The 25,616-nt window shown below is 42.9% G+C and overlaps 1 protein-coding gene across 4 annotated transcripts in view; it reads left to right on the top strand.

The window, feature by feature from the left end:
- The window catches only part of SNAPC4 (small nuclear RNA activating complex polypeptide 4), an 88,185-nt gene extending 62,772 nt beyond the window's left edge, over positions 1-25,413 (top strand). For all 4 annotated transcript variants that reach the window (XM_089677034.1, XM_089677033.1, XM_089677036.1 and 1 more), the window contains 4 exons: positions 11,242-11,269; positions 13,383-15,550; positions 17,590-17,695; positions 23,087-25,413. In XM_089677034.1, the coding sequence (XP_089533160.1) occupies positions 11,242-11,269; positions 13,383-15,550; positions 17,590-17,688 (2,295 nt within the window). In that variant the 3' untranslated portion in view covers positions 17,689-17,695; positions 23,087-25,413. The remainder of the gene's footprint in view (positions 1-11,241; positions 11,270-13,382; positions 15,551-17,589; positions 17,696-23,086) is intronic.
- Positions 25,414-25,616: the final 203 nt, after the last annotated feature.

Below are 25,616 nucleotides of genomic sequence, written 5' to 3'. Positions count from 1 at the left end.
AAAACTGCCCCAGAATGGTAAAAATATATATTTTTTAATTTGGCTGTGTATTTCTTGCCATTGCCATGACCCACCACTAAAAAAACTCAAGATAAATTCTCCTACTTTTGACATATTTGGGGATACCACATGTCTGTGTATTAGTAGTAGGACCAAGAAACAAAATTGCACATTGTTGCCTTTGAGAAGGCAGCAAGGCCAGGTTTAATTTTCAAGCATCACGCTTTGATAAGACATTTTGTTGTGTCTAAATGATGGATTCATCTACCAAATGACTTCACCTTGGAATCAAGACCCCCAAAGCATTTATCTAGGGGTACAGCTTAGCTTTTAATACTCTGTTTTTGAACTTGATGGAAAATAATTAAAATGTAATTTTTTTCTCACAAAAGTTTTAATTTTAGCTGTATACTTGGTGCCATTACCATGACTCTCCACCCAAAATACATTCTTTACTCCTGTTGTGCAGATACAATATGCATGTTGTTTGTACCCATAGAGGAGGTCAGAAACAATAGTGTGCATTATGAGAGAACATTTAAAATAAAACTAAAGGCAAACTTTTTTTTTTTTTTTTTTTTTTGGCCAGAGTAAAGCCAAGTAAACACGTACCGAACTTTCTGTCTGTGTGCACTCTTCTGTTTTTAACAGAAGCCAGTGTAACAACTGGCATCTGTCAAACGGTCATGTTGGAAAACCAGCATTCAATCAGTACTTACAGCCTTCAGTGTATTGTGGCAGGAATGGGGGAAGTTCCCCAAGTCCCCTCATCGGGGATCCCAGCATCAACATCGCTTGTGTTGCTGCGAGGACATATATATATTTTTTTTCAACCTGCTGGTTGAATGAATAAAAACTGTGTATATCCACCTTTAGGGAGGGTTATAACCCCTGTCAGGTTTAATTTTTTTTTTTTTTCCGTGTGGTGATTTCCCTGTGTTCCTGTCCCATAGCCAAAACAGAATGTGAGAGGAAATCCCTTCAAAATGAGGGAATCTCTGGTTGTCACCAAAACTTGTGTCCGGATTGGAAGATTTGGTGACAATCCAGACTTGGGATTTTCTTTCCCTTTCACTCTCAGTGATAACAACAAACAGGACAAATAGAAAGGGAGAATCTCCCAAATGGGGACACGGACAGCAATTAAATCCTGACAGGGGCTCTAGTCCCTTTCCATTCTATCCAAAATTAAAAGTATTGTTATACTTTAATCCAAATCTAAATATCAGGTACCATACATACATTACAGATACTCTGCAGTGTAATGTTACTATTTAAGAATTTAATTTAACAAAACCCTTGCAAAGTGCTGTGTAAACCTTTTGCTCTATACTAATTGTGTAGGAAAGTAAATAAAAGGGCATATAAGACAAAAGTTACCAACCCCTTTTGGATTTTACTTTTTCTGGTTTCCAATAATGTGATACTTTGTGGTAAATTTATTAACAGGAGTGGATGCAGATACCTGGGTTGGAGAGACAGGTTGGACAATGATATCACATTTCTTCACAATTTTTCTGCACACTTGACACCTTTCCCTTGGGTTTCTTTTGTTTAATATTGTGCTTCCATAATATTGTGCTTCCAGCTGCAATGTGAGCTCTATAACTGATTCAATCATGGTGAGATAGCTTAATTTACAGTCTCAGTAGCTTGGCAGACAGTGACTCAATCCAAATGACATCCTGCAGATGATAGAAACCTTTAATCCAGAAATGTGACGTTATTAACAGATGAACATCAGGTCAAAAATCGTAGTGTGCCTAGTTCTGGCAGAATACGGCACATGTGGTGAATGGAGACTAAGCAAGAAGGGTGGAACTAACTACATAGAGCATCATCTCCCAGCTACAGAATGAGGAAAGGAAAAAAATATTGAAAGGCAAACAACAACAATGCATGTGTAACATGGTAGTTAATGTGGAGAGAATGGGACACAAACAAAATGTGTTTCTTTTAAGTCTCCTTTTTGTAATGCCTTAGATATTCTAACATTTTTTTTTCCTGCAACTTCAAGAAAGTGTCAGTACCAGAGGATTTTTTTGTAAAGTACAAATGATTTGTGCAGGGCCACATAGATGAGGTATACTGCAATGTTTTTCTGCCAGGAAAATATAGTTTACCACTTAACCAGATAGGGCTACAAGGCCTGTTCAGAGAGCTTAACCTATGTACTTGTCAAATACATTAACACATAGCAGACTTTCCTTTGGTTTAGCTGACTCCTGTCCCATTAGAGCAACTGTGTGCTCTGGGTGGATGGCCTTCAGCTTATAGACATCTTTTCTATCTGAATTTGACCACCACTTGTTCTCTTCTGTTGGTAGCTGAGTGATGTGCCTCTCTACAGATTCTGCCACACTAGCTGCTGTTGGAAATCTTTGAAAACCAGCAGCTTGCAGAGATCTAAAAATGGCACACTGGTGTAACAATTGTCACAAATATCTAAAAAAAAAATCACAGGAACAAAATTTGTGGCATGAATATATAAGCCTGGTAAAGCCATAAATTTTGGGATTTAGAGGGTGTAAGATCCCACGGATATCCTTACAGGCTCTCCGCTCCATGCTTCGCCTTCATGCGACACTCACACTGTCACTGGCAAAAGCCAGAGATTCTTTAGTTTCACTATCTGAGCACAGTAGGGCATATGCCTTTTCATCGATGCCCTTGTGACATTACATAGGCCCACAATCACATGCATGCCACAGACTGCACGCTACACAATAATTAAAAACCTTTATTTTTTTTACTGAAACGAAAGCTGAAAGGAACATAAACATTGAAACTGACACTAAGCCCCTTTTTACATCAGTGCAACTTGTCATGTGATTTGAAGTTTCAAGTAGCACCTTATTGTCAGCAATAGAACCGGTCAAATCAGTGATCAGTGCGACTCAAGTTTTGCTGTGCCGCACTGATTTGAAAAAAGGTTCCTGCACAATTTTTTGTAATTTCAGATGTGACTTGCATAGACATCTGTGCAGGAAGTTGCACAGATGTCTTACAAGACGCACCTGAAGTTGAACGATTTTAAAGTCGTATTCAGTGTGAACCAGGACTAATACTAACTCTGACACTAGTGATCAGGACCTATAAATTTATTTTATTAACCAACATCTTTCCTCCCCTACAGAACGTCCCCACACTGATGCAAAGTATCTCTTGTCCTCATGTTCTGAGGAGAAAGAAAAAGTGTATGTGTATATGTATGTGATATATATTTGGACACAACCACAATTTTAGGTTTTTCAGGTGTTTACCAAAACTTATTCAAGCTATAGGTATATAATGGATCTGGGCTGAAAGTGCACGCTCTCAGGTTTAATTTGAGGGTATGTACATCCAAATTGGAGGAAGAGTTTAGGAATTACAGTTCTTAAGATTATTCACCACCCCACCCCCTTTTTCAAGGGACCAAAAGTAATTGGACAATTGAATATAATCATAAATAAAATGTTCATTTTTAATATTTTGTTGACAATCCTTTACTGGCAATGACTGCCTGAAGTCTGGAACCCATAGACAGTACCAAAGACTGGGTTGCCTCCTTTCTGATGCTTTGCCAGGCTCTAACTGCAGCTGTCTTCAGTTGTTCTTTGTGGCTCTTTCTGCCTTTAGTTTTCCCTTCAGCAAGTGAAATGCATGCTCAATGGAGATCAGGTGATTGACTTGGCCGTTGCAGAATATTTCACTTCTTTTCCTTCAAAATGTCCTCCATTGCTTTTGCAGTGTGTTTTGGATAACTGTCCATCTGTACTGTGAAGCGCCGTCCAATCAACTTTTCTGAAGTTGGCCGAATCTGGACTGAGAGTATATCTGTAAACACTGCAGAATTCATCCGGCTGCTTCTGTCACATCATCAATAAACACCAATGACCCAGTGCCACTGGAAGCCATGCATGCCCATGCCATCACACTGCCTCCACCATGTTTTACAGATGATGTTGTATACTTTGGTTCCAAGCCTTCTCCACACTTTTTTTTCTTCCCATCATTCTGTTACAGATTAATCTTCGTTTCATCCGTCCAAAGAATGCTTTTCCAGAACAGGTCTGATGTTTTTTAGATGTTTTTTTGGCAAAGTCTAATCTGGCTTTTCCATTTTTCAGGCTTATGAATGGTTTGCACCTTGTGGTGAACCCTCTGTATTTGCTCTAGTGAAGTAGACTTTGACAATGATACGCCCACCTCCTGGAGAGTGTCCTTCACTTGTCTGGATGTTGTCAATAGGTTCTTCTTTACCATAGAGAGGATCCTGTGATCATCCACCGCTGTTGTCTTCCGTGGATGTCCATGCTTTTTTTTTTCTGAGCTCACCAGTGCGTTCTTCTTTCCTCAGAATGTACCAAACTGTTGATTTCGCCACTCCTACTGTTGCTGCTATCTTTCTGATTGATTTGTTTTGTTTTTGAAGCCTTACAGTGGCCTGTTTCACTTGCATGGACAGCTCCTTTGAATGTATGATGTAGGTTCACAGCAATAGATTCCAAATGCAAATACCTCATTTAGAATCAACTCCAGACCTTTTACCTGCTTAATTAATAAAGAAATAACAAAGGAGTAGCCCACACCTGGCCATGAAACAGCTTTTGATTCAATTGTCCAGTTACTTTTGGTCCCTTGAAAAAGTGGGGATGGCTAATCTTAAGAGCTGTAATTCCCAAACCCTTCCTCTAATTTGGATGTACATACCCTCAAATTAAACCTGAGTGTGCACTTTCAGCCCAGATCCATTATGTAACTATAGCTTGAATATGTTTTGGTAAATACCTAAAAAACCTAAAATTGTACCTGTATCCAAATATATATGGACTTGTGTGAATGTGTGTGTATATGTGTTGTGGGGTTAGCTCAGGTGGGGGATCTCCTTCCCTGGGACAAAGGTAGACCGCGCAGCAGGCTTTCGTCAAAATCTGACTGGTTGTCAGCTTTATTTAAAAGGTTTGCAGAAAATATCAAAATAAACAAAACATCAAAATAAACCCTTGCCATCCAGGCACTAACTAAACAGAAGACGTGTCCTCTCTCAGAGGTGAAGGGCTTCTCCCTGTCACCAAAAACAAAACAAAAGCAAACCTTTTCTTGTAGGTATAGTACACACACAGCTCTCTCAGAATACCTCTCTGAGTCCCAGGCCACGAGCGACTCCTTGCTCCAGCCCTGCCCTTTTTATATCACCTGTTGGTGGTCATCAGTGGAGCCCAAACTCTGGTCCGGACCCACCTGCTTATCTGTGGCCCCGAAAACCCGGAGTGGACTCCACCTAAACTGTCAGGTATGAGCATATGCGAGGTGACACATAGCGTCCCTCTATCACCTCGCCGTTCATCCTGTCACATATCCCCCCCTCTGCTCAAGCCCCTGCGGCAGAGCAACTGTCCCAACCAGGCAATGGACCCGGGAAAGGGCATCTACATTACTTTGCAGTTTCCCCGCTCTGTGTTTCACTGTGAATTTGAACACTTGTAGCGTGAGAATCCACCTTGTCACTCGACTGTTTTTCTCCTTATTATCACACATCCATTTGAGCGGGGCATGATCAGTAACCAACTTGAACGGTCTTCCTAACAGGTAATATGTCAGGGCCTCCAAGGCCCATTTGATGGCCAAACATTCCTTCTCCACAATGGCATAGTTTCTCTCATGTTTGTTGAGCTTTCTACTTAGGAAGACCACAGGGTGCTCCTCCCCTTCTCTGATTTGGGACAGGACAGCACCTAGTCCCACATCAGAGGCATCAGTCTGTACCACAAACTCTGTTGTGAAATCTGGGGTCACAAGCACAGGTTGAGCACAGAGAGCTTGTTTCAGCCTTTGAAATGCGGTCTCCGCCTCAGGATTCCACTTAATCATGACCGACCCCCTACCTTTTGTCAGATCTGTCAGCGGGGCTGCAATGGTGGCAAAATTGGGGATAAACCGCCTGTAGTATCCTGTGATCCCAAGAAATGCCCGGACTTGCTTTTTATTTACAGGTTGGGGCCACTTTTGAATTGCCTCAATTTTATTGATCTGAGGCCTAATGAGACCTCGACCAATGATGTAGCCAAGATATTTGGCCTCCTCTAAGCCTATGGCACACTTTCTGGGGTTGGCGGTAAGACCTGCTTCCCGCAGCGAATCTACGACCGCTTGCAAGCGGGACAAATGAGATTCCCAGTCTGGACTGTGGATGATGACATCGTCCAAATAGGCAGCTGCATATTGGCGATGTGGTCTCAACGTCTTGTCCATCATCCTTTGGAATGATGCAGGAGCCCCATGCAAACCAAACGGCATCCGCTTATACTGAAAGGACCCCTCGGGGGTGGAGAATGCCGTCTTTTCTTTTGCAGCTTCCGTTAAAGGAATCTGCCAATAGCCTTTGGTCAGATCTTAGGTGGTTATGTACCGAGCCGTTCCCAACCTGTCAATGAGCTCATCCACCCAAGGCATCGGGTACGCATCAAACTTAGACACACTGTTCAGTTTCCTGAAATCATTACAGAAACGAATTGTTCCATCTGGTTTTGGGACCAACACTATGGGACTCGACCGCTCACTGTGAGATTCCTCAATCACTCCCAACTCTAACATGTCCTTTATTTCCTTTGCCACCGCTTCCCGTCTGGCCTCGGGTATTCTATAGGGCTTGACATTTACGCGGACCCCGGGCTGGGTAACTATGTCATGCTGTATGAGCGTCGTCAGTCCAGGTAGGTGAGAGAAGAAATCTCCATTTTTCCTCACAAACTCCTTAACATCATTTTGTTGGGCTACTGACAAGGTTTCCGTTATAGGTACCTGAGGGACCACGGGAACTACGTCCTTTTGGGGGCTTGGTACTGCCAACAAACTTTCCCTGTCTTTCCAAGGTTTTAAGAGATTAACATAATAGATTTGTTCGGGTTTCCTTTTCCCTGGCTGGTAAACTTTATAATTTACTTCCCCCACTTTCTCCCTAATTTCAAAGGGACCTTGCCACTTTGCGAGGAATTTACTTTCCATGGTGGGGACTAGCACCAGCACTCTATCCCCAGGAATGAAGGTACGGATCCTGGCACCCCGGTTATAAACCCTTCTCTGGACCTCCTGGGCTTGCTCCATGTGTTCCCGAACAAGTGGCATGACAGCTGCGATTCTATCCTGCATCTGTGAGATATGCTTGATGACACTTCTATAGGGTGTGGACTCTGTCTCTCAGGTTTCTTTTGCAACATCTAGCAATCCCTGGGGATGTCTACCATACAGTAATTCAAAAGGTGAATATCCTGTAGATGCCTGAGGTACTACTCGTATAGCAAACATGAGATATGGTAGCAAAAAATCCCAATTTCTCCCATCTTTGTCCACCACCTTTTTTAACATATTCTTAAGGGTCTTGTTAAACCTTTCCACAAGCCCATCGGTTTGGGGGTGGTAGACCGAGGTACGGAGATGGGAGATTTTGAACAATTTGCATAACTCTTTCATAACTCTAGACATAAATGGCGTGCCCTGATCCGTTAATATCTCCTTTGGAATACCTACACGACTAAACCACCGGACAAGCTCTTTGGCGATATTTTTAGCGGAGGTATTCGCAAGGGGATGGCTTCAGGATACAGGGTGGCATAGTCAAGTATAGCCAGTATGTGCTGATGGCCCCGGGCAGACTTTACTACTGGACCCACTAGGTCCATGCCCACTCTTTCAAACGGTACTTCAATTATGGGTAGAGGTACTAGCGGACTGCGAAAATGGGGTGAGGGCGCAGAATATTGACATTCCGGGCATGACTCACAATGCGCTTTGACGTCTCCATGTAAGCCTGGCCAAAAGAATCTCTGGGTTATTCTCTCCTTTGTTTTCTCTACACCCAGGTGTCCACCCATTATATGCCCATGGGCTAAATCTAGTACCATCCGGCGAAAGGGTTTGGGGACCACTAACTGTTCTACCACCTCCTCCCCTTGCTTTACCACTTGGTATAGCAAGTTATTTTTGAGAGCCATGTAGGGAAAAGACACCCCTACATCATTTTCAACTGGCTCCCCATCAACCATTTTATTATTTTCTCTGGCTCTATTAAGAGTGGAATCTTTCAGCTGTTCTGTACAGAAATCCTCCTTTCTGACCTCCAGGTCAGGCACGACATTCTGTCCACTCCCACTAGAACCCGAGATAATTTCTTGTTCCGTATCCTCAATGTCTGGGGTTGGATCCAACCCCTCCTGCTCCCCAGCCATTACAGAGAAAGGAAAAAGGTCTACACCTTCCTTGGACACACCAACAGTTTCCCCTTCCACCTTGCCGTCAAAGGGGTCAGGAGTGAGTTCAGGAGTTTTCAGTGTTTCCCCAGCAGGGGGAGCTCGGTCCTCCTGACTCCCCTCCTTATCCCATAACTTCCAGAAATGGGGAAAATCTCTCCCCACTATGGCTTCATGAAGCAGAGAGGGCACCACCCCAACAGAATGGGTCACAGGGCCCCAGGGAGTATCAATCTCCACCAGAGCAGTCTGATAATTACGTGTATCACCATGAATACAAATAACCCCAATCGTGCTAGGGTGTAAGCTTGCAGGGTTTACCAAATCATTCTTAACTAAGGTCACAACACTACCCGAGTCTAGCAGAGCAGTTACTGGCTTTTCATCAATGGCAATCACACACATTTGCTTTTCCATGCGTTTCTGACATGCTGCAGTACATACCACCTGTGCAAAAAGAGACATGCGTTTTCCTAAATAAGCATTTTCACATTGCATAGGTTCATCATTTAAAGGACAGTTTGCAGCAATATGACCTAACGCATGACACCGATAACATTTGATATGTTCAGTACCTAAACCTCTAAATGGCTTTGGGGACCTTCTTGACCTATTTGGCCAGTCTCTAGGTCCTAAGCCTACAGTCTCATTATCTGACACAATAGTCTTATTGTTTTTTTCTGAGCCTTTGGCCCATGGAACAGTCTTACCGGATCCTCCGGATAGTTTTCCACCCCTAGTGACCTTGGGGTACGGCCCAGGTGAATGAAAAAAATCCTCAGCAGCTGCATATCTCTCCACCAGGTCCACTAGCTCGTTTGCAGATTTAGGGTCTCCATGGCCGACCCACTTCCTCAAAGTGGCAGGGAGTGCACGCAAATATTGGTCCATGACCACACGCTCCACAATCTGAGGGCCTGACAATACCTCTGGCTGGAGCCACTTTTTGGAGAGATGTATCAAATCGAACATCTGAGATCTGGGTGGTTTGTCAGCCCTGTAATGCCACTGATGCACCCGCTGAGCCCGGGCTGCAATGGTGACGCCCAGGCGTGCAAGGACCTCAGCCTTCAGTTTCTCATAGTCCTGGGCATGCCCTGGTTCCAGGTCATAATAGGCTTTTTGGGATTCACCTGTCAAAAATGTTGCAAGCAGTCCTGCCCATTGCTCCTTTTTCCATCCTTCCCGAACAGCAACCCTTTCAAAAGTTGTGAGGTAGGCCTCCACATCATCCGCAGGTGTCATCTTCTGCAAAACATAGCTGGCCTGTGCCATTTTCTGCTCCACTGGCAGCGGATCTACAGATTCCTTCTTTAATTCTAATAGGTGTTGGGCCACCTGCTTAAGGAGCTCTCGGTCTGCTTGTTGGGCTTCCGAAAACTGGTGATTTGTCTCCCGTTGTACTGCATTGGCCTGCAGTAAGGCTCTTATTATTTCCTCCATCTTCCCACTTGCTCAGGAAGTTGCCCGCATCCTCCACCATATGTGGGGTTAGCTCAGGTGGGGGATCTCCTTCCCTGGGACAAAGGTGGACCGCACAGCAGGCTTTTGTCAAAATCTGACTGGTTGTCAGCTTTATTTAAAAGGTTTGCAGAAAATATCAAAATAAACAAAACATCAAAATAAACCCTTGCCATCCAGGCACTAACTAAACAGAAGACGTGTCCTCTCTCAGAGGTGAAGGGCTTCTCCCTGTCACCAAAAACAAAACAAAAGCTTTTCTTGTAGGTATAGTACACACACAGCTCTCTCAGAATACCTCTCTGAGTCCCAGGCCACGAGCGACTCCTTGCTCCAGCCCTGCCCTTTTTATATCACCTGTTGGTGGTCATCAGTGGAGCCCAAACTCCGGTCCGGACCCACCTGCTTAACTGTGGCCCCGAAAACCCAGAGTGGACTCCACCTAAACTGTCAGGTATGAGCATATGCGAGGTGACACATAGCGTCCCTCTATCACCTCGCCGTTCATCCTGTCACAGTGTATATATATGTGTGTATGTATGTATGTGTGTATATATATATATATATATATACACATACAACACAAAGTAAGAGAAGATTTCCACAAGTGAAGGAAAATCCCCTCTGGTTGTCACTTGAACAGGTGTCCCCTGTTCTCAGCAGCAGAAAAATAATAATGTTTCTATCTCTTCTTAATTTCATCCAAAATTAACAATAAAACAATTGTGGCTATACACTTTAACGTAGATTTCATCAAATAATTTGTGTTTTGGAGCTCATTTGTAATTTTCACTCTTTGTGTTTGTGCTGCAAAGAATGTTGTGACAAAGGTAATTATCTCTTAGAATTTAGCTGCAGAGTAATAACTATAACAGAACCACTGTTCTTCAAATGGTTGTATAGAATATTGTGTGCATAACCTATATCGGATGTTTTGCATATTTCACAGGTTCACTTCTCAGATCTGCACACCCCCATGAGCTCAGCCATGGGTTGTCAACTCTGTTCCTACCAGCTATGGTCCAATTACAGTTACACCTTTCCTTCACTTCCTTCCACTCCATTCAGCCACTGGGAGCAAAGAAACTATTCCTTACTTCCTGGTGTCAGGAGCATGTAACCCACCTTCTTTCCTTCCCACATGACAGCACTGATGCCTGGTGACAGGCTCCAGTAGCCTGCACTGTCATGTGAGAGAGTGCTCAGGTCTGTATAAGCCCAAGTTGTGATGTGGGGTTTGCACATTGTTTCCTTTATTTGCTTCTGGCAGCATAAAAGAGCACAGGGAAACAAGACAAGTATATGCTTTCCTTGGCCAGCATTTCCTTATAATTTCGATCAGAAGCTGCAGTTTATACTATTTGAGTGGAGGGGGGGGGGGGGGTAGTGTATAACTATCTCTACTATTGAAACCAAATAAAGTTTGACAGACAGTTAAATATTTGTAACATATGCAGATAAAATGACTGTATTGTCCTTTAAATTACTATGTTGTAATTTATAGCTATTCTGCACTAGAATTTATTACATTTTGTTCTGATTTTTGTAGGCTCCCTTGTCACCAAAGAGCATTTTGGGTATGTATGTGTTTATGTCTACATCCAGTATATGTCACTATGCAGGCTTGCCAAGCAAATCTAGTGGGAGGCATAGATACAAGTGTATGGTTTGTAGAGCCATGTGGTTGGGAACTACTTGATCTAGTGACATCTTGTGTGATTGTGTTCATTACATGATATTCTGTACAGCCCGATCCCTCTCCACGATAAGATGGCCTAGAGCAGTGATGGCAAACCTTTTTGAGCCCGAGTGCCCAAACTGCAACCCAAAACCAACTTATTTCTTTCAAAGTGCCAACACTGCAGTGAAACCTGAATATCGAGCTTTTGGTTTAGAAAAAACAACTCATGCAGTAGTGCAAACTAATTAACAGTACAGGGATGACCAGAGACTGCGGACAGTACAGGGATGACCAGAGACTGCGGACATGGTACAGGAGATGACCAGAGACTGCGGACACGGTACAGGGATGACCAGAGACTGCAGACACAGTACAGGGATGACCAGAGACTGCAGACACAGTACAGGGATGACCAGAGACTGCAGACACAGTACAGGGATGACCAGAGACTGCGGACACAGTACAGGGATGACCAGAGACTGCAGACACAGTACAGGAGATGACCAGAGACTGCGGACACAGTACAGGAGATGACCAGAGACTGCAGACACAGTACAGGAGATGACCAGAGACTGCGGACAGTACAGGGGATGACCAGAGACTGCGGACAGTACAGGGGATGACCAGAGACTGCGGACAGTACAGGGGATGACCAGAGACTGCGGACAGTACAGGGATGACCAGAGACTGCGGACACAGTACAGGGATGACCAGAGACTGCGGACAGTACAGGGATGACCAGAGACTGCGGACACAGTACAGGAGATGACCAGAGACTGCAGACACAGTACAGGAGATGACCAGAGACTGCAGACACAGTACAGGGGATGACCAGAGACTGCGGACAGTACAGGGATGACCAGAGACTGCGGACACAGTACAGGGATGACCAGAGACTGCGGACAGTACAGGGATGACCAGAGACTGCGGACAGTACAGGGATGACCAGAGACTGCGGACAGTACAGGGATGACCAGAGACTGCGGACAGTACAGGAGATGACCAGAGACTGCGGAAAGCACAGGGATGACCAGAGACTGCGGACAGTACAGATGACTGCTGACCTTTGGGGAGGGAGGGGGAGCGGGTACCTGAATTTGACAGGTACCCGCTCTTACTTCCGCAGAGTTTTTTTTTTATCTTACCTGTTCCTTTATCCAGCCGCGCGCTGTCTTCCCGACTTCTGTAGTGTGGGCGCTCGTCGGACAGCCGGATGCCCAGTGCGCATGCGCGAGAAGCGCTGCGCTTTGTGATTGGTCCGGCGGCTTCTGGGATCTGTCATGTGTCCCAGGTACCGCCTTACCATTCACAAAGAGCACTGCTTCTTGCGCATGCGCACTTGGGACCCGGCTGTCACGCACACTACAGAAGCCGGGAAGACAGCGCGCCGCTGGATAGAGGGACAGGTAAGGTCCCACTGCAGAGCTGAGCGGCCGGCCCGGTATTCTGACACGGCGGCGGTGGAAATACCGGACCGGCCGCTCTATATTCGCTCCATAAGACACACTGACATTTTCCCCCCTTTTTTGGGGGAAAAAAAGTGCGTCTTATGGAGCGAAAAATACGGTATTCTCCTGGCGTGCCCACAGATAAGGCTCGGCGTGCCGGCTGTGGCACGCGTGCCACGGGTTCGCCATCACTGGCCTAGAGCATCTGTCTATCAGAATCGGGCTGTTTAGGACCACCACTTGTTTATTGCACATGAAAAATCCAAGTGGTTGCCAAATCCCAGTGTTCTAGATGAGGAAGTTGATAACAGAGTCTACAATACCTCTATCCATTGGGAGTGTCACATAAGAAGCAGATGCTGGATCTGGTAATGCAATGGATTTCTCATTGCCAATGCCCAGAGACACATTGGCCCGTCAGGGGCTAGGTTTAGGCTACAAGAGGTTCTTGACTTTTCATATTTAAAAAAAAAAAAATCAATGTACATACAGCCAAAATCTCTATTTTGCCAGTAAGACAAATATATAATTCTTATATTTGCTCTTTTCTTTTAATTGCAGTGCAATCTTTTAATGACCAGAAATCCGATCCTGTGATTCCCCAAATAACAGAAATCACATCACCACCCCCACAGAAATGTCGCCATTCCACACCCAAAATTCCCAGAGTGAGATCTGATGTGCCAGCCCCTAAGCTGAAAACCGTCTCTGAATTGCTAAGAGAAAAAAGAATGCGAAAAACAAATGTCACGAAAACTGTTCAAAGCACCACAGTAATGTCTCGAAATATCCTGGTTCCACCACAAATTATGATCCAACAGCCTGTGAACCCAACAGTACGACCTCAGACTATGGTGTTGCCTGTGGCTCCAACTACTTCACAGAATAACTCCTGGCCCATTAGGCCCTTTTCTCCTATGCCAGCATGCCAGGTTGTAACAGCAAACAATGTTTCTTCCAATCAGATGTCACTGGTCAGTGGTAGACCCATTGGCAGACTAGTAGCAGACCCTACAGGAAGTGTACCAGTTCCCCAAAATGCTAGTGCTCAAAGAACTGTTCAGATTAGGTCATCTGGTGTTCCACCATCACCTCAGCCAATGCCTCATCAAGTTACGCTACTGCCCAGAGCAGTATTCCCTGCACCAAGCCTCAATGCGCTTCCTGTGACTTTTCTGGTTACTCCTCAAGGTTTGATTTCAATTCCAACTCAGGCTTTATCGTGTTCTAGTTTAACCCTTCAATCAGGGAACCAGAAGCCCAGAAGTGTAAGCACACCATTGAATACTGCAGCCACTGGGACTTTTGTAACTGAATCATCTAACAGTAGAGTCTCAAATGCACAATTAGATACTTTGTGTGCTCCAGCCCAACCTTTGCCTGCCACCACTAGCTCTAAAATACAGCAAAGCATTGTAATATCTTCTTCCATTGTTAATTATCCTCAAGTATCTGGCACTCAACTGACAATGTTTGCTCCAACAATTGCTCCAGTTGAAGGTTCCAAGATGCCATCTGTTGCTTTACCTACTATTACAAGTTCTATAAGGCATGAAGACGTGGCTACAACCTCTGTTAGTAGTCATTTAGTGGTGGGAACATGTTTGTCTACGCCAGCTTCATTTGAGTTTTCAAAAATGCCATCCCAAATGTTGCCTACCACTACAAGTTCCTTAAGACAAGAAGGTACTGACATGAATGCCTTAGTTAAAAGCCAACCACGGCTGACTGATTCTTGTTTGCCCAGTCTTACGCCATCTTCTGCGTCTAAGGTGGCATGTCATATTTTGCCTCCTGTCACAAGTGCTTTAACACCAGTGGACACAACAGCATTTTCACAGGATGCAAGCTTTAAAAAGGAGACCAGTTCTCATTTGCCAATACTTGCCCCATCCAAGTCTTCTGCAGTGCTGCCTCAGATGTTACCTGTTGTTACAAGCTCCTTAAGACAAAGAGGTACTTCAGAGGCCTCTTCAGTTACAAGCCAACCACAGCTGGAAAGCACTTGTTTGCCAAAGTTTGCTCTTGCTCCAGGGCTTCCCGACAAAGCAAGTCAGTTTAAACTCACACCACAAAAATATCCTATTGTTAAAATCGCTAAACTTTTACCGACAAGTCTTCCCAAAGAGGATACAGCAAATGTGACAAGTGATCCACAGAACAGTCCTGTACCAAACATCACTAATCAGACCACTAACCCTCAAAAGAATATTTTAGATGTGAAACTCATCTCATTAGAAGAAGAGACAAGTGTGAATAAATGGATTCAAGGAAAGCAAAGGGTAGAAGTATCTAAGCAAAAAATGGCTCTTCCTTATTTGCCTCCTTCTATTTGCACTCTTAAAACTTTTTCAAGACTTCTGTTAGAGAAAACAACTTTGGAAGAGAATGCTTTTAAATTGCTGCCCTTCTCAGACATCACAGAGGTTAGCTCACTGCAAATGAAAGTGACTCTCAGTGATCTGGTGGAAGAGAGGCTTAAGGACAATTTGGCTTACCAGCATATCAAGCAACGATTCCTCTCTGCATTTACCATTCCTGGGTTCCTAGCTGTTCTCCCACCAACTCCTGTTAATATAAAGCAGGAGGACAGTGATGAGGACATTGAGGATATATTGAATAATGAAATGACAATGGTTGAGGCTACACATAAAGGAAATGATGCTGCTGCAGTAGGAGATTTAGTGGACAGTATATCTGAAGAGGGTGCACCAACGCTTGCAGAACAGGTAGGATTAAAGATATTTCCTACTTTTTCCTGTAACATAAAAAAATAATAGTGCCAAGGTCTGCAGGATTCAGGTTTTCGCGGCTTTCCCTTTTGGTGTGTGTTCTTGATTTAAACGACTTTCAGCCCTACATATCTTACAGTTAATAAAAGCCAGGTTCTGTTTTAGTGCCATGTTCGTCACATTGGGAAGCCTGCATGGGTGCTTCTAATGGGCTAAAAATTCCTCCTGCCATTGACTCTCCTCCTTCAGTCACTCAGTGGATTGCACAGCTTTTCTCCTCCTGTGCCTTAGATCTCCTCACTCGCCACTCTTCTTTATTTGTTGCTGTTGATTCTCTAGTAGTCATGTTCCTCATCCTCCCTCAGCTACTTTTTTACATTCTACCCCCTTTGACTTCTTCTATGAATGTCTTTTGCAGTCCTACCCTGTGCATCCACAATATTTCCAACTGCTCTGCCACCTCAGCAGCTTAAGGTCCTCATTATCACACAAACTGAGACCAAGGCAAGTGTGCAGTTAGTGCTTAGTGTTTCACAGACAGAAATGAAGGTGTGTCTGAAGAGGCAGTGTGAACACTTTTTTCATTGATCATGAGCCTCTTTGTTTATTTTCTGACTGGACACATATAGGGAATGCATGGGTTAATTTATGCAGCACAAGTCTGCAAATGTTCAGACTGTAACCTTTGCAGACAGACCGATATCCCACCCCATATTATTCATTCATAAACTATAGGAGGATCGCTGTTACAGAACTTATTAGAACTCAATAATAAACTAATTATGACTCCCATTGCTTTATTAAAACAGTAGAAGTCATTATATTTTGCCTTTTCCTTCATCAATATGCTAATGAATTTTGTAAATAAAATATTTCTGTTTTTATTGCATAACGTATTTTAGTCCCAGTGATTTTATCACTGTGTCTCTTTAATTCACTATGCAATGCAGGCAGATCATTGCTGATGGCAGGGGCTGGCAGGGTGTTGTACATAACTTCCTGAAAACACTACAGCACTCTCCCCCAGTACTACTGTCAAGAACTCTCAGGCCTGATGCAAGCAATGGGCTGACTTTTTGTAGGAGATATGCAAATATCAGAATGCTTTGATGGGTGGATGTTATTCCAGAGGAGTGGGCATTTCTAGGCAGGCTGTCATTTACATACAGTCCTCCATCAGTAGTGCAGCCCAGAGATGATTCAGATTTTTCATTCAACTGGTGGGTTGAATGGAAAAAAAAATTGATCTGATTCCCCCGTCCACATATTTGAGGTGGATGAGGGAATCTTCCTGCTGAGCTATTGTATTGTGACAGCGGGGTGACTTCCCTTCCATCAGAATGCACTGATCAGCTCCGCAGACTATAGCCTGCAGTGCTGATCAGGAGGCTAAAATCCGACAGGACAGTTGTACAGATGGCGAGTAGCTTGCCTTCTGTACAACCACAGTGTCCATACATGGATCAAAATTTGGTGTAGGTGTTGACTTAAAGGGGAGCGTCACCCAAAAGAGAGGGGAGTGGATACCTGGTTTTGCCGCAGCTAACTGAGCCTGCCCCTGTCCTTTCCCCTGTAGTCTTCTGTGACACTTCACAGGTCTCATTAGACTGCAGGACCAATCTCAAGGCACCTGCGCAGTAGGAAACGGCTGTAAATTCTCAAGGCTTCACTTCTGGTCTCCCTCACTTGCAATGCTGGTGCTGGACCTCTGGACATGTAAGTGTCCCTATATTAAAAGTCAGAAGCTAAAGTATTTGTAGCTGCTGACTTTTAATTGTTTTTTTTTTGGGAGGGGGGGGGGGGCTGGACTTCCTCTTTAAGTATGAGAATGAGACCTTAGTGGAAATTTCTGTCGTTTATCACTGGACAGCTGTAAATATCCAACAGGGTTTCTGAGCGTTCTCCACTCTATCAAAACCAAAGTTTTGGTTAGTTATATATATTAATATGAAAAAAATATATATTTGATGCTGGATGCAATTTAACAGCATATACATTACAATGAAATGCTTTAATGTGGAATATTTTTCTAACAGGAGATAGTGTTACATTGCAGTACTGAAAACTCAAGCATCACTGACAACACCGAGAGGACAGTAACCCGAAGAAGTGTGTACTGCCGACCAGTAACCTGAAACTCAAGTATGTGAAAAACAGGGAAGCTTTATATCAGATATGCTCACATGTAACAATTCATGGATTGATCTTAAATGACATGCCACCATTTGCCTTGCTATGTATTACTTTTCACATGGCTTCACTCTGACAGTAAAATGGCATACCTCTGATTTGTCAGTGTCTTAAAGTAGGGCAACTAGAACATTCAGCTGAACAGAAAAAATATCACTTTCTTTAATATATATTCATTAAAATAATTACAATATTGCTGGTTTAATACTTGAAATCTATATTTTATTTTCTGCCCACAATCCCCAGCGCTTATGTTGATTATGTTGAGTCAAAGCCCAATAGGTAGGCAGGCAGCAAATGAAAGCTTTTACGATGAAACCAAAAATACACTGCTCAAAAAAATTTAAGCGACACTTTGAAAACACCTGAGAATCTCAATGGGGAAAAATATCATACTGGATATCTATACTGATATGGACTGGGTAATGTGTTCGGAACATAAGCATGCCCCATTGTTTGATGGAAATGAAAATTATCAACCTAAAGAGGACTGAATTCAAAGACATCATGAAATTCAAAGTGAAAAAATGATGCAGCATGCTAGTCCATTTTGCTGAAATTTCATTGCAGCAACTCAAAATGATACTCAATAGTTAGTATGGATCCCACGTGCTTGTGTGCATGCCTGAGAATGTCAGGGCATGCTCCTAATGAGATGACGGATGGTGTTCTGGGGTGTTTCCTCCCAGATCTGGACCAGGGCATCACTGCGCAACCTGGCAGCGTCGGATGGATCAAAACATGATATCCCAGAGGTGTTCTATTGGATTTAGGTCAGGCAAGCGTGGGGGCCATTCAATGGTATCAATTCCTTTATCCTCCAGGAACTGCCTGCATACTCTCGCCACATGAGGTCAGGCATTGTCATGCACCAGGTGAAACCCAGGACCCACTGTAGGGTCTGACAATGGGTCCAAGGATTTCATACTGATACCCAGTGACAGTCAGGGTGCCATTGCCTAGCCTTTAGAGGTCTGTGCGTCCCTCCATGGATATGCCTCCACAGACCATCACTGACCCACCACCAAAACAGTCACACTGAATGATGTTACAGGCAGCATAATGTACTACACTGCTTCTCCAGACCCTTTCACATATCTCGTGCTCAGGGTGAACCTGCTCTCATCTGTGAAAAGCACAGGGCGCCAGTGGCAGACCTGCCAATCCTGGTGTTCAATGGCAAATACCAATCAAGCTCTATGGTGCCGGGCAGTGAGCACAGGGCCCACTAGAGGATGTCGGGCTCTCAGGCCACCCTCATGAAGTCCATTTCTGATTGTTTGGTCAAAGACTTTCACACCAGTGGCCTGCTGCAGGTCATTTTGTAGGTCTCTGGCAGTGCTCATCCTGTTCCTCCTTGCACAAAGGAGCAGATATGAGTCCCGCTGATGGGTTAAGGACCTACTAAGGCCCTGTCCAGCTCTCCTAGAGTAACTGCCTGTCTCCTGGAATCTCCTCCATGCTCTTGAGACTGTACTGGGAGACACAGAAAACCTTCTGGGAATGGCAAGTTTTCATGTGCCATCCTGGAGGAGTTGGACTGCCTGTGCAACCTCTGTAGGTTCCAGGTATTGCCTCATGCTACCAGTAGTGACACTGACCCTAGCCCAGTGTTTCTCAACTCCAGTCCTCATGGACCCCCAACAGGTCATGTTTTCAGGATTTCCATTATTTTGTACAGGTGATTTGATCAGTTTCACTGCCTTAGTAATTACCACAGCTGTTTCATCTGAGGGAAATCCTGAAAACATGACCTGTTGGGGGTCCATGAGGACTGGAGTTGAGAAACACTGCCCTAGCCAAATGCAAAACTAGTGAAAAACAGAACGAATATAGGAGTAGGGAAAATGTTGGTGGCCTCCACCATTCCAGTTTTGAGGGTTGCCTGATTGTTGCCCATGTAGTGCACCTTTTGTTAATTTCATTAACACCAAAGCAGCTGAAACTGATTAACAACCCCCTCTGCTACCTAACTGACCAGATCAATATTCCATGAGTTTAATTGACTTTATGCTATACTCTAATTAAAAAGTGTTCTTTAAATTTTTTTGAGCAGTGTAGTAATACTCCCCTACTGGCTATGGAGTGTGGCAGATGTGTAAACCATAAAACTGTCCAACAAAATTAGAAATATTTGGCATATATGACATTTCAGATATCTTTAGGCCTCATTCACACCAATGTGCAGAGACTTGAGTTTTTCTGCACGCGTTCTGCAAGGGCACAAAGAAATCACTTGTTCTCTGTGTCCTATTCACACCACAACTATCATCTGCAGATTTTTTTTCTGTACAGGAATCTGCAACTTGTATAAAACTCACTGAAACACGTATGAAAACTGATGTAAACTGCTCAGGTTTCCCATCTGTTTTTATACACGTATGGTGTGAACAAGTCCTTACTGTTTGTTAAGCGGTTTGTCTGGAGTTCAGCTCCAATGTCTATTACCCTATGGACATTTATTGTTCCTGACACATTGTTATATAAACATACAAATGCAAGAGAGCATTATACAGTTGTGTTCAAAATAATAGCAGTCAGACATCATTAACCTGATCAATCACTGTTTTTGGTAAAAATGATATTTCTACATGGCAAATAATTTACTAGCAGGTGTAGTAGAGTAATAGAAATCCAACAGACCCAACAGTCATGACATGCATGCTGCTGATTCTGTGTAATTGAATCACTAATTGAAAGGGGCATGTTCAAAATAATAGCAGTGTGGAGTTCTATTAGTGAGGTCATTCATTCTTTGAAAAACAGGTGGCAATTATTGCCCTTATTTAAGGAAGGAAGGCAGCAAATGTTGTACATGCTGGTTACAGTGCATTTCTCTCTGAAATTCTGAGGAAAATGGGTCGTTCCAGACATTGTTCAGAAGAACAGCATACCTTGATTAAAAAGTTGATTGGAGAGGGGAAAACCTATAAAGAAGTGCAGAAAATGATAGGCTGCTCAGCTGAAATGATCGCAAATGCTTTAAAATGGCAACCAAAACCTGAAAGACGTGGAATAAAGCGAAAAACTACCATTTGAATGGATAGAAGAATAGCCAAAATGGCAAGGACTTGGCCAACAATCAGCTTCAGGAAGATCAAAGAAGGTCTAAAGTTACCTATGAGTACTGTTACAATTAGAAGACACCTATGTGAAGCCAAGCTATCTGCAAGAAGCCCCCGCAAAGTCCCACTGTTTGAAAAAAAGACATGTGCTGAAGAGGTTGCAATTTGCCAAAGAGCACATTGACTGGCCTAAAGAGAAATGGCGCAACATTTTGTGGACTGATGAAAGTAAGATTGTTCTTTTTGGGTCTAGTGGCCGGAGACAGTTTGTCAGATGACCCCCAAACACTGAATTCAAGCCACAGTACACTGTGAAGACAGTGAAGCATGGTTGTGCAAGCATCATGATATGGGGATGTTTCTCATACTGCGGTGTTGGGCCTATTTATCGCATACCAGGGATCATGGATCAGTTTGAATACATCAGAATACTTGAAGAGGTCATGCTGCCTTATGCTGAAGAGGAAATGCCCTTGAAATGGGTGTTCCAACAAGACAACGACCCCAAACACACCAGTAAACATGCAACATCTTGGTGCCAGACCAACAAGATTGACGTTATGGAGTGGCCAGCCCAATCCCTGGATCTTAATCCAATAGAAAACTTGTGGGGTAACATAACAAATGCAGTCTCTGAGGCAAAACCAAGAAATAGAGAACTGTGAAATGTAGTCCAATCATCCTGGGCTGGAATACCTGTTCACAGGTGCCAGAAGTTGGTTGACTCCATGCAACACAGATGTACAGCAGTTCTCAGAAACAGTGCTTATACAACTAAATATTCATTAAGTGTCTCAAAGGAAAGCAAAATCTTCAAACATTTTTCAGTTTATATAGTGAATGTTTGAGTTTGTAAAGAAGAATACAAACACTGCTATTTTTTTGAACAGTCTAATATTCACTTTTCTTCAATTTTTCTAGAGGAACAACACAAATTTGATATATTTTTCTTCTTGTTTTGATTTGGAATAGAATGTGTAGTGTTCCCAATGCATTTGTGTGTACGGAAATAAAAGCTATTAGAAGGATTTTGAGCTTTATTCACTTTTTTCAAAACACTGCTATTATTTTGAACACAACGGTATATCCCACACTAACCTCAAATTCTCATACTAGTACTGTAAAGTGTCCTTGTCACTCTCCCATTCCAAATCTTTGTTTATTATTATAGTGTTGGCCCTCCCTTTGGGGCTTTAACAGCCTCAACTCTTTTGGGAAAGCTTTACGCAAGATTTTGGAGTGTGTCTGTGGGAATCTTTTGCCCATCCAGCAAAAAGAGCATTTGTGGGGTCAGTTACTGCTATTGGACAAGAGCCTAGCTCATTAAAGGTGTTCCAAACATGTTCAGTAGGTTGAAGTCCCAGCTCTGTGCAGACCACTCAAGTTCCTCCACACCAAATTTGTCAAACCATGTTTTTAAGGAGCTGACTTTGAGGCACAACCATACTAAAACAGGAAAAAAAGGACTTCTCCTAACTGGTGCCACAAGGTTGGATGCGCACAATTATATAAAATCTATTTTGTTTACTGTAACTCTCATTGGAAACACCTGAACTCAAAAATTTAGAGGGTTGTTCACATAATTTTGGCCATATGGTGTAGACACGTTAGGAAGCTGAACAAATATATGTTCTGCTAGTACTATGACTTGATGCTGCTCTAGAATCAACTCTCTAGCTGTAATTCATGTCTTTCTACCTTTGGGTCAATCATTAAGAGCAGGCTGGTTTTATTCTTTAACATTTTTATTACGCAGTAGAAATAATGTTGTGTATTATTCTGCATTCACCTGTGCAGGAAAAGTGCACAGTTGTGCAAAAATGCTTTGTTATAAATAGTCCATCTGATTGCTACTCACTGGGAAAATGCTCAATCAATTCTCCTATAGAAGATTGGACAGTGACATCTAGGCAGACAAACCTATAGCTTCAGTTTCTGTCAATGGGAGATATTTACTAAAACTGGAGCACTCAGATTCTGGTGCAGCTGTGCATGGTAGCCAATCAGCTTCTAACTTAAGCTTGTTCAAGTAAGCTTTTACAATTAAACTTGGAAGATGTTTGGTTTTCATGCAGATTTGCACCTGATTTTGCACTGTCCAGTTTTAGTAAATAACCCCCAATAAGTTCTAATGTCTGTCCTTCCTCTGTAGGTCTATTTGGGCATGTCACTTTGATTTTCAATCTTGACAGAGACAAGACTATTAGCTTTTTAGTCTAATCTAGTCAACTTTGTACTATTTGGGTGTTTAGGATCCTTTTTATTTTTTCTTTTTCAGGAAACAAAAGGAAGGCTTTGTATGATGCAGTCGTACTGCAGAAAGAGTGGGCTGGAGAAATCATGATCACTTTGGAGTTTCATTCGCCAGCATTTTAGCTCACTGTATTTATGCTGGAGTGCAGTCAACTGACTGAAGCTAAATCGCTTGACACGTTTGACATTTGCCTGGGCTAACAGCCATAACAGGACTGAATTAGGTCTAGGTCTGTCACATTTTCAATTTAAAGGAAGGAATGACATCACTGGCACACAGCAAACCAAGTCATCAAAAGTGACTGAAGGGAGCACTGTACTTTTTACAATGAGAATTAATTGCTGTTAGCAGTGACTGCCCTATGGATGACCAGGCATTCCCTTGAATATTGGCAGCCAAGTAGCTGCCTAGTTGCCTGCAATGCAAAGTAAATCAGTATCTTAGCGGCTCCTGATAAACTGTGGCATAGACATCATGCCACAAAATGGCAGCTTACTGGAAGTGCCACAGTTCTCACACTACTCTAAGGAAGCTTAAACTTAGGGAACATGTAATCTGACATTGTTGACCTCTTTCTGGGAATGCTAGGTGCCAGGCCATGTCTGGTTTTAATATCTCCTCCTTGCATACTTGTTCGGGGTTGATACCTAAAAATTTTGTTAAATTTAAATGAGGTTCTAAGTGAATGGAAGAGACATCTTTTAGGAGTTTGTTATAGAAATTTAACATCCAATTCTCGGGTTCGGGTAGATTTGCCCATAGAAACTGGTTCTTATTCTGTAGTTCAGCTGACTCAATGCCCCATGTTACTGACATGTAACTGGTGCTTTCTTTTAACAGGCAGCATAAACCGCAGGCTAGAAGCTAGTAAGGAAAAGGACAAGTTTGAGATGTACACCATGGGACAAAATTATTTTTAAAAGGGAGTACTTGCAACTAAATCTAAAGCAGAAAGCAAATAACTGCAAATATCTGCTGCAGTCTTTAGCTAGACTTTAATGTACAACATAATCATTTCAACCTCTTTTTAATACTGAAAGCGAAGAGCTTCTTTGGCTGAAACTTAAAGCGGATCACCAGTCATATCTATATTGAATGAATAAAAGCATACATGTAAGGTGAACTCTTGTCACAATCTAATTGTTCAATCTCCGTTTGATCTACCAAGAGATTGTACAATCAAACTAAAATGTGTAGGGCCAACTTTAGCTATGATGGTAGTTCTGCTCACTTCTTAAAATAAGGATGGTAGTCAATGATCCTGCAACTTGAAAACCATGCTGAGATGCTGTGCCTGCCATTGGGATGAGGTCATATGCCAGGGAAAGTTCCCAGTGCTAAAACATAGGCGTGCGCCTCAGGTCAACCAATAAAATTATAGTTTATTTAGTCAGCCAGAGCAGCAACATAACGTGTTGTGGTCCATTATAACAACGAGGTACCCATATTAATGCAAAAAAAACCTTAATACATTGATTATAGAATTTTCCTAACCTATTGGTTACTTTAACAATAAAGTCCTTCCTAAGAGCAGAATCAACAGGTACCAACTATTGCATAGAAAAGCCTTTTTGTGTGTCCTTATCTGACCCTGTTTTCACTCTTGCTTGCCTTTCCTAACTGTGGTCTTTAGCCTCTCCCTCTGGCTCCAAGCCCCATGCATTACAGCAACCACTGAGAGCCTTTCTTTACCATCTTTAATTGTGGGATAGCAAACAGGTGGAGTCTGGCCCAAGGAGGTGGAGCTTATGCAAAAAGTCTGAGAAGTTGAGACCATAGTTCAGTGAGACCAGAATCAGAGGGTTGCAGAAAATAACCTTAACATTTTTTGACAGGAATAGTTTATGCAGCTGTTGTTGATTTTCTGTGCTCCAGAACTAAGCCTCTCCTTGGCACTTTCTGCAGAAAAAATAAACTAAAATGGAACAGGTCCATCAGATACACAATTTTGTACATAGTTACATAGTCTGGCTGAAAAAAGACAAAAGTCCATCCAGTTCAACCATAAAAAAAAAAAAAGTTAGAATCCTATACCGACAGTTGATCCAGAGGAAGGCAAAAAACCCCCCAGCAAAGTATGATCCAATTTGCAAAGTAAAGTCTGTTCTGTCACTTTAAGGACCAGTTTTTACGCTTGACTTACCTGACAAAGGTGTAAATGTATTTGTTGTGTGACACTGTTTCTGTTATTAATGGCAATGTTTTCATATGTTCAACGTTCACAGTTTTCAGGCAGACTGCAAAGAAATTTTCTGCAGCAATGGCCCTGCTGGTTAAATTTTTTTTCTTTTGTACCTGGAAGTCACACAGCTGTTTAATTAAAGGGCTGATTAATTTTCCCAGTTACACAATACCTGTTGTCTGGTCCTTCCTTCCTCTTTTTTCTTGATTGTTTTTAACAGGGTGATTCACTGATTTCAAATTGCAGGAAGTTGATTATGTAGAGAGATGATTCTACTGAAGATTGTCACGTGTGAGGTTGCTGGAGAGAACGCGCATTATCAAAGTAACACAAACCCTAACTTACCCAGACTGTGTCTTACTCAACTTTCTT

Source organism: Staurois parvus, unplaced genomic scaffold (assembly GCF_062004578.1).
Source record: "Staurois parvus isolate SC_StPar_1 unplaced genomic scaffold, SC_StPar_1.0 ptg000176l, whole genome shotgun sequence".
Lineage (NCBI taxonomy): Eukaryota > Metazoa > Chordata > Amphibia > Anura > Ranidae > Staurois > Staurois parvus.
The sequence above is the reverse complement of the archived record's forward strand: the minus strand, read 5'-3'. Positions and strand labels throughout refer to the sequence as shown.